A 12,146-nucleotide genomic window follows, 5' to 3' on the forward strand; every position below is an offset into this window, starting at 1 on the left:
TGACTTCTGTGTAACTTCCATGTCTTCTAAGATTTTCTATTATTTTTTCACCAACCCTCAAACTAGTCTTTTATCTCAAGTATTTTAAAAATGTATTCCTCCTTTGGCTTTCTTACCTTTCCTAGTTCTCTTCCCTTTGAATTACCTTCCTTATATCTTCTCTCGCTTGTCATTTCCATTTCCTCAATAACAAGATGTCACCACTCTCTGGAGGTGTGTGTCTGGGTACGTGTGCAGGAGAGCATGCGGGCGGGCCTACAGATAATCTGCACATACGTAGATGTGAGCAAGGAGCTGCAGAGGCTTGTTTAGTTCTTGTTTCTATTGCTTTGTATGTGCTCTACCAGGATTTAGAGCCTGGATGAGAGGAAAATGGTAAGGTTGAAGGAAGAGGGGTAAGAGAAGTTGGTCCAGGTACAGTCCCAAAGGAAATAGGAAATGTGTCCTGGGTCTGAGAGGGGCAGGAGGAAACTAGGGTGAGAGTACTAGTGTTAATTAGGCTGCAGCACAGTGAGAAGGACTAGAGAAAGGTCAGGTATAGAAAGATTTTAAAGGCCTGAGAGGCTGGACAGGAGAAGAAGATTTGGTTAGGAAGTGAGGACCTGCAGGTCAGTAGCCATTGAGAAACCAGAAGGAAGTGGCTTGAAACTATAGGGTCAGGGAAAGGGTAGGGGCTATGGAACAGCTTAGAGAGGCAATAAACATTGCTGTAAGCATAACCTTATGACTCTATGGCTTATGAGCTTAGATTTTTTTTTTTTTTTAACCAAAGAAGCCTGAGACACGGAGTCCCTGCCTATAGACTTGGCTGTTGTCACACACTGGGCTGTATCAAAGGATAGGTCTTTACTATAGCCCTGGGCAAAGACCCCCAGGACACAATGTGTCCCCTCAGACTAACTCTGGCACAGAACTCTTTCATGCTGGATCGTATTCCAATGAAGGACTCAAAGGAAGGAGAACTGGTTCTATCTCCTTAGTTGTTATATGAATAAACATGAGGATCTCACTCTGTTGGGATGAGCAATGTGATATCCTTGGCTTCTCAATTCTGCAAATAATCAGGATCCAAAAAATATTCACACATATATACAAATTTAATTAAACAGGAAAATGGATACTGAAACTACTTTAAAAATGATAAAGTGAGTTGAGTCGTGAAGCAGCAGCTGGGGTTGGCAGGGGGACTCTACTGGAAAGCTGAGGGCAATTTCCCCAAACAGCTAGTGGACAGTGTGATCAAGAGGGCAATAACCTGATGACGGCCATTTTCCCTCTGTCCAGAGGCCAGAATAATTGTAGGCCATCCTTAGGGATGGGAAGGAAAGGACCACAGCTCCATGTCTAGTGCTCTGGATAAGACTGGGGAACCTAAGCCCAGGGCATCCGAATCCCCTGACTATGCATTGTAGGCCCACAGTCTCTCAAGGCTCTAATGGGCCAATGAACCACACTGGAATGGAATGTGAGCAACTCCCAACCCTGCCCCGCAAGTCTGAATTGACTTGAACTTACCTCATTTCAAGAGGGTTTTAGTGTTGCTCTTTTGAAAGAAAAAAAGGCTTCCAGGGCCCACGTTAGAATTTGTTTTCCACTGGAAATGCCTAAAGCTGAACCTTTTGTGCCCCTGAAGGTGACATTAGCTGGCCAAATTACAATACCAACCAGAGTGGCCAGTGTAGAATCCCAACTACAGTCTTAACAGGCCAAGAAGAGGTTTCCCTTCCAAATCAGTGAAATAATTAGCCACCAAAAGACAAATGGTATTTGGGGAAGCCCCACTGATGGGCCACCTCAAGCCGGGTGGAATGATGAGGGCAGGACTCAAGGGGTAGTGCTCACCTTTGATGTAGCTGAGGATTTGCTGGACTCGGTGGGGCTCATTGCGGTCTGGCCGGCAGCTTGGCGTGATTTCCAGCACATAATCAGGACCATATGCTGTGAAAAACTGTAAGGAAAAGGGAAAGGCCAAAAAAACAAACTCAACCACAGAAAACCTGCAAACCAAACCACATACAAACAGTACAATCAAAAGAGACCCACCACTATTGACAAGGCAAGGGAGGCCCAGGTGGGCAGAGCAAGAGAGTGCAGCAGGAAGCCCTGTCCTGGTGGTGCCATTCCCCTTGTTTAAAACCTCCAGTGACAGTCCACTGCTAAATTCTTCAGCTTGTTGTTCAAGGTTTTCTCTGCTCAGGTCTCAACTTTTCTCTCTAGCCTTAGCTCTTCCTGCCTCCCCAGGGCTCTTCCCAAGCCATACTGGCCTGCTCTGAGCTCTCCCAAATCATACCACACTTTGTCCTGTCCCCTTAGGATCACTGCCATTGCTCTTTCCTGGGGCCTACGAAGGCCCACCTCCAATCCCTGCTGCCTCTTAAAAAAACTGCCCCATCTTTCCAGGCACAGCTCAAATGTCACCTTCTTCACAAAGCTGTCCTTCATTCTCCGCCGATTCCCAGAGCATTCTGTTAGTACCTCTTTTATGGCCCTTGTTCAACAAATAGACAATGCTTGCCTGCCTATCCCATGCAGGCCACTGTGCCTGCTGCTGTGGGGGCTATGAAGATGGCCAAGACCTCCCCGGGGGTCCTCTAGCTGTTCACAAGCACATTCTGCTTTGGAGGGAGATTTTTCACCAGTGACCTGCTCTCCCCACACTAGATTATCAGCTCCTTGAAGGCAGAGAGGACCCGCATCTTATCCATGTCATTGGTCCTCACAGACCATGGCAGCTGCATGTTAGTTCTGGCTGTTTTGAATTCCCTGACCCGGGAATGTCAAACAAGCCTAGTTTCCCTACTTCAAATTTTCTTTCTCTGTAGTAGAGTTTATTTGTTTTTAAATTCAGGGAATCAAAATAAAGGTTTTTGGATTCTATTTCTAGCTCACTAGATGACTCCTTGTGACCTTTGGTAAGTCACAATATCTGGTTCAGGTTCTCTATTGGGGCCCGCTTGGGGAAAACACTCAACGACAAAGGGAATCATTCAATTGGGGTAAGTCTTTGAATGGGAAATATGCAAAGCTGCTATTTCTGTTTAGTTTTTAACAGAAATAGTATTTGTGCACACTCTCTGGAGAGAGAGCATATGGTCCTTAACGTTATGTGCTTTCAATAGTGATATTGTTAGGTGGTAAGTAAGCCAGGGAAATTCAAATTCCACAGAAAAAATGGTACAAAGGGCATAAAAAAAAAAAAAAAAGCACCTTGATATGTGTCATGAATTTGATGTCATTCAAAGAGCCTCTAAAAAATAATCCAGGGTTATTGTCATTGCCACCAAATTACCCTTGTTAAGAGTCTGGATGTACATCTGGCACTGTGGGAGAGGTTGTGGAACAATCTCTGGGGATTCTAACAGCATCTTTGTCAAATACATGGGAGCAATCTGTTGTAGAGATGCCTCTTGCACATTCATGATAGAAAACTACACATTTAAATTAAAAGAAAGACGTCCAAGACCTATAATGTGCCATTGCTTATAATGCCCCCATTTTGGGGGGGGGGTTGACCTAGAATGAAGAGAGGGGCCTACTTCCTTGCTCCTGGAGTTATTACTCTCTGATACCTGAAGCCCTGAGTTCTAGAGATAGAAGAGGCCTTGAGTAGAGATGGTCTCTATCAAACCCATATGTGAAACAGACAGGAGGGATTACCTGGTGACACATCCAGAAACTAACCCCCCATTATGATCAAAGAAACTTGAGAGGCTTGTATTTTTAACCAAGGAGGGCCCCCTCAGTCTAAGCCTGGGGACCTCGTGGCTTGGCTCTGGAAGAGAAGGCTTCAAACAGGTGGCTTCTCCTCCAGAGAGTGTCAAGTAGTACACTCATTTCATGGGTATGGCAAGATGGGTTCAGAGAGAGCAATAGAGGAAAGGCAGCTGTAATGAAGCAGCCGCTCTGGGAGACCCAAAGCGCGAGCATCACAGTGCTATGAGAATCGGAGGCAGGGGCCTTGCCGAGGTACAGGAGGAGGGAACCGCTGCCTCCATCTACGAAAGGAACACTGCTGATCCTGTCAGCAAGACATGTGGGGAGCTGTCTGTTTGGGGCTGAGTGTTTGGGAAAATAGGTCCTCATTATGAGTATCAGCTACATGGTTACTGGTACTCTCGTACGTTAGTCTCTTTGACCAAGAGCATGCGGTTAGAAGACAGTCAGCTGGGGCCAGAACCTGCATGTAACAGAACTCACCTTGCCTGGGATTGAACCTTTTGTTTTGGTTGCATTAGCATCTGCCTTTAAATACTAAATAACCCATTCTTTGCTCAAGCAGGCTGGCTGCAGGTAATAGCCAAGCCTGGGTTCCTAAATATCTTGCCACCTTTGCCAGCCATTCCCAGGTCCTGCTTATTTGCACATTCTTGGGCTAGGAGACACAGATCATTTAAGAATGTTCCAGTTCTGTGATCCAGTTCCACAATGCAGTTGGCTGGTCCTGGCCTTGGGAGGCTCTGCTTGGGACTGTGGGAAGTGATAGGCAATGGGAAAGCAGAGGCTCTATCTAAGGCAAAGGTGGTGCCCTGTCCCCCTCTCTGGCTCTCTCGTGGCATTTCCCTGTTTCTGTGTTATATTATGCTTTTAGTTTTGCACTTGTTACATCTTTTCCACTGGGCTATAAACTCTGCAAAGGCAGAACCTTCTGTAACATGCGCTTTGCATAGCCTGTAGAGTTGAACCCAAGTCATTAAAGTTTCTCTTTAAACCTTTATTTAAAAATTATGTTGAATTAAAGTAATGCACAAAAGGTTTAGCTGGCTGTTGAGTTAATTATGTGGAATAATGCAAAGAGCCAACTTGTAGCATTAACAGTTTTTCTAGACTCTTGAGGCAGCATGATGAGGTGGAAAGAGCCCTGGCTTTAGAGTCAAGGTAGGGCTGGATTTTCGTACCAGGGGTTTAGCTGCGTGCCTCCAGCGCGTTTCTTAATCTCTGTTTTGTCATTGCTTCCACAGGGATCATAAGTGCTGACCCTGAGAAAATATATACTTAGTAGGAATTCAGTGCTGTGAATTTCCTTTTCCTGGGGCAAAAGGCCCTTGCTTAACTGGTTCGTCACCTATCCCTTGCGGGATGTTGGACCAAGCACTTGGAGCTGGGATGTAGAAGAATCTCTTGTTCCTCCTGCCAGACAGGTCCAGCAGCCCCAGGGTCCTCCCTACTTGCTTAAACCATTAGCTCTGTCCAGGGCCTGTGGAGAAACTAACTTTTCTGACAGTTTCCTGCCCTGTGCTCGTGCCACTTGTTACTTACTGGGGAGGTGAAAAGGAAATATGATCACACAAGGCAAAAGATATTAGGGTGGAGGGATTTGGCCAGCACTAGAAATAGCTTGAGGCCCCACCCTGAAACTGCCCTCCAGACCTAAAGAGGAAAGGAAATGGGCAAGCAGCAATCCCATTCCCAGACAGGTGGAGCAGGGGATGAAAGAGGTCAGTGGCCTTCCAGTGGAAACGCTGGCTTTGATCTCAGCAAAGGAAGGAGCTCCCTTCTCCATCCCACCCCTTCTCCCTCAGCACTTCTTTTGCTTTCTGGGTTTCAGTTCATACATGATTGAGGGGAACATGGTAGTGGAAAGGGGGGAAAGTACGAGGTGGGTTGGAGGGATGAGAGTTGAAGGTAACGGCTACTTTAGGGTCGTCGGTGCTTTCTTGACCCAAAAGTCAATGAGTAAAGAAATGAAAATTGCTCAGTTCTTGCTCAGTTCAGCCAAACTCAACACATTTTTTTTTCTCACTTCTCTCCAGCTCTTGCTCATGCAATTCCAACAGCACATATTTAGACATTTGGTCACAAAGGTGCGCAGAAGAAGCCTTCAGGTTTCTGTTATTCCTTCATGATCCTATTTGGTCAGAGGAAACCAAACCACAAACCTGGATCAGCCAATCCTTTTATCCTTTCATCAACATTTATTAAGTACCTACTATGTGCCTGACTGGGTTAGTTATCAGGTACAAAGGTGGTACGATATGTTTAGTAGGAGGGATTACTATAGAATAGTGTGATAATAGATTTAATAATAATAATACTAAAGATAAAAGTAATAACAGTTAACACTTCTTAATGGCTAATTATTACGCATTAAGCACCTAAAGTATCTTCAGCACTTTTTATGGATTGACTAACTTAATTTTCACAATCAACTCTTATGGGGGTACTATAATTATTTCTGTTTGAAGATGAGGCGCTGAAGCACTGAACAGTCAGATACTTGACTGAGGTCATACAGCTACCATATGTGCAGCTGACATTTGAACCCAGGTCATTGTGAAGATCACCACTACCTACAGCAGCCTCTAAACTACCTCAAAGAAAGTGATTATGTAGGTAGGGGGAATGCACAGGGCCTGTGGTGGGTGGGACACAGGCATTTCCAAGAGAGCCTGGGCAAAGGCAGGGAGTGTATAACAGAATGGCACATTTAAGGCACTGAAATTAATTTGCAATGGCTCAAAGGTAGGGCATAAGTAGAATGAGGACACAAGGCTGGAGAGGCAGGCATGAGTTTTGTGGTAAGTGCTGCCTGCTCTCCACACTAAGTAAGACATTTGGCCTTATCTCAGACTAGAAGGTCCACGAGGGCAGATCATTGTTTTTCTCTCTGCTTTACTGCCAATTCTCCAAACAGTGCTTGCACCTAGTAGGTAGTAAATAACCATGTGTGCGATAAGTGAATGGAAGCTTAGGGGAACTTGTAAATGAGGGAATGAATAGGTCAGCTGTGCACTTTAGAAGACTCACTGGCTACAGTGTGGAGAATGGAATGGAATTTGAGGTGAGGAATGAAAATAGGGAGATCAGTGAGAAGGCTGGTCCTAGAGCCATAATGAGTGGTAACAGGGCCTGAACTGCAATAGCTTTGGGAGGAATGGAGAGATTGAAAAACTTAAAAAAAAATAGCATCAATAGGACTAAACAATCAATTGGATGTGGGAAGCATGGAAGAAAATAGAGCCTAGGATTTCCGACTGTGCAGGAGGTGCATTAATGGGATAAGGAATACGGGCAGAGGACAAGGGTTTGTAGTGGGGTATTTGTGTGTGATGGGGGTTTAGTGGGAGCATGTTGAGGCTCAGGACCTGGTAGAGTGGTCTGGAATTTAGGACAGAAGCTGGGCCGAAGATACAGGGTATGTGTTAAAGATTTGGGAATTTTCAATGACCTGGAATTGCCCCTTGGCTGGCAGGGGAGGCTTACTACAGAATAAGAAGGAGACAAGGAAGGAGTCATGGGAGACAGCCAATGCTTCAGAGGTGGACAGAGGGAGTAGAAACAGTTGTGGTGACAATTTGAGATGTTGTAGAGAGGTTAAATAAGAGGGGGGCATTCTTCTGATTTGTCCATGGTAAGGAGACCTTTGCCATAGCAAAGTCAGTGGAAGGTGTGGGCAAGGCCTGATTGGAGTGGGCTGAACAGTCGGATGAGAGGAGGTGAAGGTGAGAGTGATGGTAAGTATATACTCTTTGTTTTTAGGAGGTCGATACAAGAATGGGGCTGGGTAGGGTGGGTATTTAAGATGGGAGGGTCTTAAGTATATTTACTGGCTAAGGAGGAGAGCCTATTGAATGGGAGTCAGAGGCAGCCTGCTAAGGATTTAGAGTTAGTTATGTCTGTCTTTCTGGCCCTTTAGCCAGAGCACCACAAGGGAAGAATACTGTTTTATTCATATTTATATTACCTATAGCTCCTAGCATAGGGCCTGGGAAATAATAGGTGCTCAATTCATATTTGTTGAATGAATGAAGTAAAATGCCTTTGGGATTCTGAGGAGATTCACACCCAGTATGAAGAACTAAGGTGTCGAAGGATGGGGTGATTGCAAATGAGCAAACATGGGGCTGGGTAGGGGGTAGTCAGTTCAGGCAAGAGAATGAAGGACAAGTCTGGGGACCAGCAATTACTGTAAGTTGGCCAAGGATGGCAAAGGAGAGCATGGGAAACCTAAAATCCCAGGTTGAGGAGACAGGGCTTGATGTGACAGGCACTGGGACAGCATCAGGACTGGAGCTGTGCCTTAGGAAATGTGGGAGTAGCATACAAAGGCTGGTGCCCAGTGTGGGTGCAACTGCAGCCATTCAAGGAGGGAGATAACAAGGGCTTAGAAAAGGGTGATTGCTGTGGAGATGGAGAGAATGGACAGAGACGTTGTGGAGGTAGTCTCATCAGGACTTGGTAATTGGTTGGCTGTGGAGGAAAGGAGAGAAGGGAGAAGTCAAAGTTGACTCGTAGACTTTGAGTTTGGCAGTGGGAGAATCACAGTGCCACTGACAGAGTTGGGGGGAATTAGTAGGAAGAGCTAGTCTGGCCATGGGAAGGTGATGGGCCTGGGTTTAGTTGGGCTTGAATTGACAGCAGTGCATCTGAATTACCATGTCTAGCAAGCAGCTGGAGATGTGATGAGTGTGTAGAAGTGAGGTCATGGCCAAGGACTAAAGTAGTAGGGAGATACAAAGATCCAGTGAATGGGGCGGTGGCGGGGGTGCGGAGAGCAACCAGAGAGGAAGAAAGAACAGTAAAGGGAAATCTCATAGAGCCTTAGGGATGAGATTCAGCATGAGGAAGATGCTTAAAGGAATGCATTTGACATGCTGGCAATATGCTCCTGTGGTTAATCTAGCATCCTTCTCTCTTAGTAGAGGATGCAATGACACCACTTCTAGTTAACTGCTTTTTTCTAATACATACACTGAGTAACTCCCGAATTCTTTACTGTTTATTCAAGGGTTACCTTTTCCTAAAAATTAGGCTTATTCTATTGGGGTAAGCCCAAGGTCAGTGCCCATCTCTCTTACAGACCCCTAAGACTTTGCTCTGTCTTCAGTTGGGGAGGTTGTTCTGGTGACTTGGATGTGGGCCCTGACCAAGAAGAGCAATTCTTGTCCTGAACCACCCAATAAATACAACCCATTACAACCAGAATAACATAGCACCAGTGCTTTGAACCATAACCTGCTTTTGTGTGATGCTTCTCAACCTTTCCTATATCACCAATTACTCCACCAAAGAACTTGGGCCCAACCATGATGGAAACAAAAAAGGCCTCTTTTCCCCAGGAAAAAAAACCAAAAACCAAACATTTCTGTTTATAGGAAATTTGATTACTATAAATATAATTTATGGTACGTTTTAAGGACACAAAATTGTGGTAGTATCAGGAGTAAATTTTATTGCCATGGCTTTACAACACAAACAGACAATAGTAATAGTGCCATTAGTTGTTGGACTGAACTGTAAGGAAGTGGCACACTAAAGGCAACTGCTTGTACAATTAGGGGTGTCCAGGGCACGACTGAGAAGCCTGGGGGTTATGGGCTATTACATGTGGATGCAGAGATGAGGATAAAAACCTGGTGTCCCAGCTAGACTATATCTGGATCCCACCTGTGCTCCTCATCTTGAACACTGAGTTGGGACTTAAAAACTGCTTCATGGTGAGGCTCATTTACCAGTGCCAAGAACTCTTTTGGCTGAATGGGTGAATGAATGGGTAGGACATTGAAACAGTTTTATTATTCAGATGTTTTAATGATATTTAACTATTGGTATAGAAAAGTTTATCAAGCAAAATAATCAGGTAAACCTAAGAAATGTTAGCTTATTTGAGCATCAGTTATACTTAAGCAAAGAATATGCTTAATATTAACTAGTCTTATGCCAATAGCTCAAGCACTTAGAGGCTTTGTGAACACACATATATAGCCCTTTAGTGTATTGTGTATTCAGTAACGTTCCTATAATAGCCAATCCACAGCAATTTGTGTGTGTATTGTGTGTGTGCATGTGTGCATGTGTGCACGCACGCATGCATGCATGTGTACTATTAGGGTGCTGAGCATTATCCTAGGCCCTGGGGGGAAAGCTGATTACGGGAAGAATAAGATCTGATGACTGCTTTCAAGGAGATGAAAATATAAATAGAGAGAGAGACGATATAATTACAGGAATGGCAGAGGAATAAATCCAAGCTTAACTGTGTGGTAGTGGCTAGAGTACAAAAAAAAAAAAAATGCCCTCACATGTGTGGGGTACTAGACAAGTGAGGTGACTTGTCCAAGATCATAGTGCTAAAGTAGCAGATATGAACTTTAACCCAAGGCTTTGGACTTACACCATGAAGCAATAAGCCTAGTGGTTAAAGAGTGAGATTTCTGGAGTCATAGAGGATGAACCCCAAATATTTGCTCCACCATTTGCTAGCTCTGTGACCTCAGGCAAGTTATTTAACTGTTCTGTGCCTTGATATTCTTGTTAGTAAAATAGGAATAGTAATGGAACACACCTTTCTATAGAGTTGTGACAATAAGTGAGTTAATTCATATAAAGCACGTAAGAATAGTACCTGGTGCATAGTAATTGCCCAGTAAGTGTTATTATCTTGTTGTTATTACTATTTCTTGTGCTTCATCCACTCTACAAAGAAGCAGGAGTTTTGCATGCAAAGGACAGTAGCAAAACTGAATTTCTTTACAAATGCCCCTTAAAACTGAATGATGGTGAATTCCAAAAAGCTTACTCTGTATCTGTAAACCTTAAAGTCAGAAAGAGGGCAGAGAGATCACGAAGAGAAGGATCTAAAGGAAAGAGACTAAGAAAAATGGAAGAGAGGAGGAGGGAATGAGAAATTAGAAGTGGTGGGAAAGAGAGGTCAGGGGACAGAGGTGATAGAAAGGAGGGGAAATAAAGTGGGAGGGGGCAGTAAATTGGTGAGGGAAGGAAGGAAGTACAGAGGAGGTGGGAGAAGAGATGAGAATACAGTGGCCACCAGTTCACTAGGGGTCTCTCTGCAGGCCAAAGTTTTCCTTCAGTGAGTGGTTTCAGGAATTTGGGGGAAGGGCCCTTGCCAAGACTATCAAACCTTCTCCACATCACTACTGATCCTCAAATTTCTACAATTAGAGATAATTCCCCCATCACAAATATGTGCAGGGCCAACTCTGGTTATACCATATACCTCTGTTAATTAAATGAATATTTTTGGGAACAAGCTTTTTTTTTTTTTTACATCAAATTTTTCCTTAGGGAAAGGGTGAGGATGGAGGAAGGGAGCGTATAGGGATTTTGCTTCTCCTGTCTTGCTGCTGAGTAATTACTGAGATGACCTTGAAAATGGATTCTACTGGAGGGTTAGTGAGTGCTGCCCTGGCTTGATCCTGTACTAGTCCAAGCAATTGCTTCTCTCTCTTTCCCTGAATGCTAAGCTTCTTAAGACCTCTCTTTTCTTCACCACCTTGACCTTTTCATTTCTCAGACACTTTAACCCACTGCCGTCTGGCTTCTTTCTTACTCACACTTCCCTTGAACTGTTTTCGAGAACAAGGATGGCAAAGAGATTGCAACTTGTTGGCAACTCTGATTGATGGGTCATAGCTGCTTGGGGCCCTCTGTTGAGAAGGATTCTGAGGCCTGTCTAGGTTTAGCAAGAACGTACCATGATCAGTTTGTCGTGTGATCCATGGGAGTATGCTGTGGCGGGTGGAGTGGGGCCTGGGGAGGAATGTAGTCCTATGTGCTATTCCTGCTTTAGGAAACAGAGTGGCCTCCTCATTGCCCAAGCTAACATCCTCTTTGCAGTTACCACTCACTCTATTTGAGCTGTCTCCAGCACACATCATCAAGTGTCCCCTCACATGTGGCACTGTCTTCCTTTTACCACCACTCCTCTCCCTGTTCCTTCTCAGGCTCCTTCCCAAGATCCTCTTCCTTCACCTGTCTCTTAAATGTGGGCGCCTCTAGGCCATACTCTCAGTGCTCTCCCTCCCTCCCTCTCCCTCTTTCTCTCTCTCTGAAATAGTTCACACTCTGCTGTTGTTTTAATCACTTCTATTTACAGATCCAACATCTCTGGGCCCAGTGTTTATCACCAGCCTCTGACTTGCATTTTTTATAGTCCTCTGGGCATTTCTATGTGGAGAACTTGAACTACTGGCACTTGATGCTTAATGTGTTCTAACTAGCGCTAATTCAGTATAAGTCCTTTCAAAAAGAATGTTCATCTTCTTTTTTTGTTGTTGTTCTCTCAGCACCATACATGAGTCCCATCACACTATAAGCTTTTCAGCAAATATTTGAACTTATGGCTGAGTGGGTCAGTGGATTGCGTGCTTTCAAAATACGTGAAATGATATGGGATTAGGAAATAGAAA

General features: G+C 44.5%; 1 protein-coding gene across 2 annotated transcripts in view; it reads right to left on the minus strand.

The window, feature by feature from the left end:
• Nucleotides 1-12,146, minus strand: part of HDAC8 (histone deacetylase 8) — a 244,191-nt gene that overhangs the window by 21,324 nt on the left and 210,721 nt on the right. The window contains exon 10 of one of the 2 annotated variants that reach the window (XM_090264596.1): nucleotides 1,843-1,948. The exons of the other annotated variant lie outside the window; for it this stretch is intronic. Within the exon in view, the coding sequence (XP_090120722.1) occupies nucleotides 1,843-1,948 (106 nt within the window). The remainder of the gene's footprint in view (nucleotides 1-1,842; nucleotides 1,949-12,146) is intronic. 2 annotated transcript variants of the gene reach the window in all.

Source organism: Furipterus horrens, unplaced genomic scaffold, assembly GCF_987537825.1.
Source record: "Furipterus horrens unplaced genomic scaffold, mFurHor1.1.pri manual_scaffold_17, whole genome shotgun sequence".
Classification (NCBI taxonomy): Eukaryota; Metazoa; Chordata; class Mammalia; order Chiroptera; family Furipteridae; genus Furipterus; species Furipterus horrens.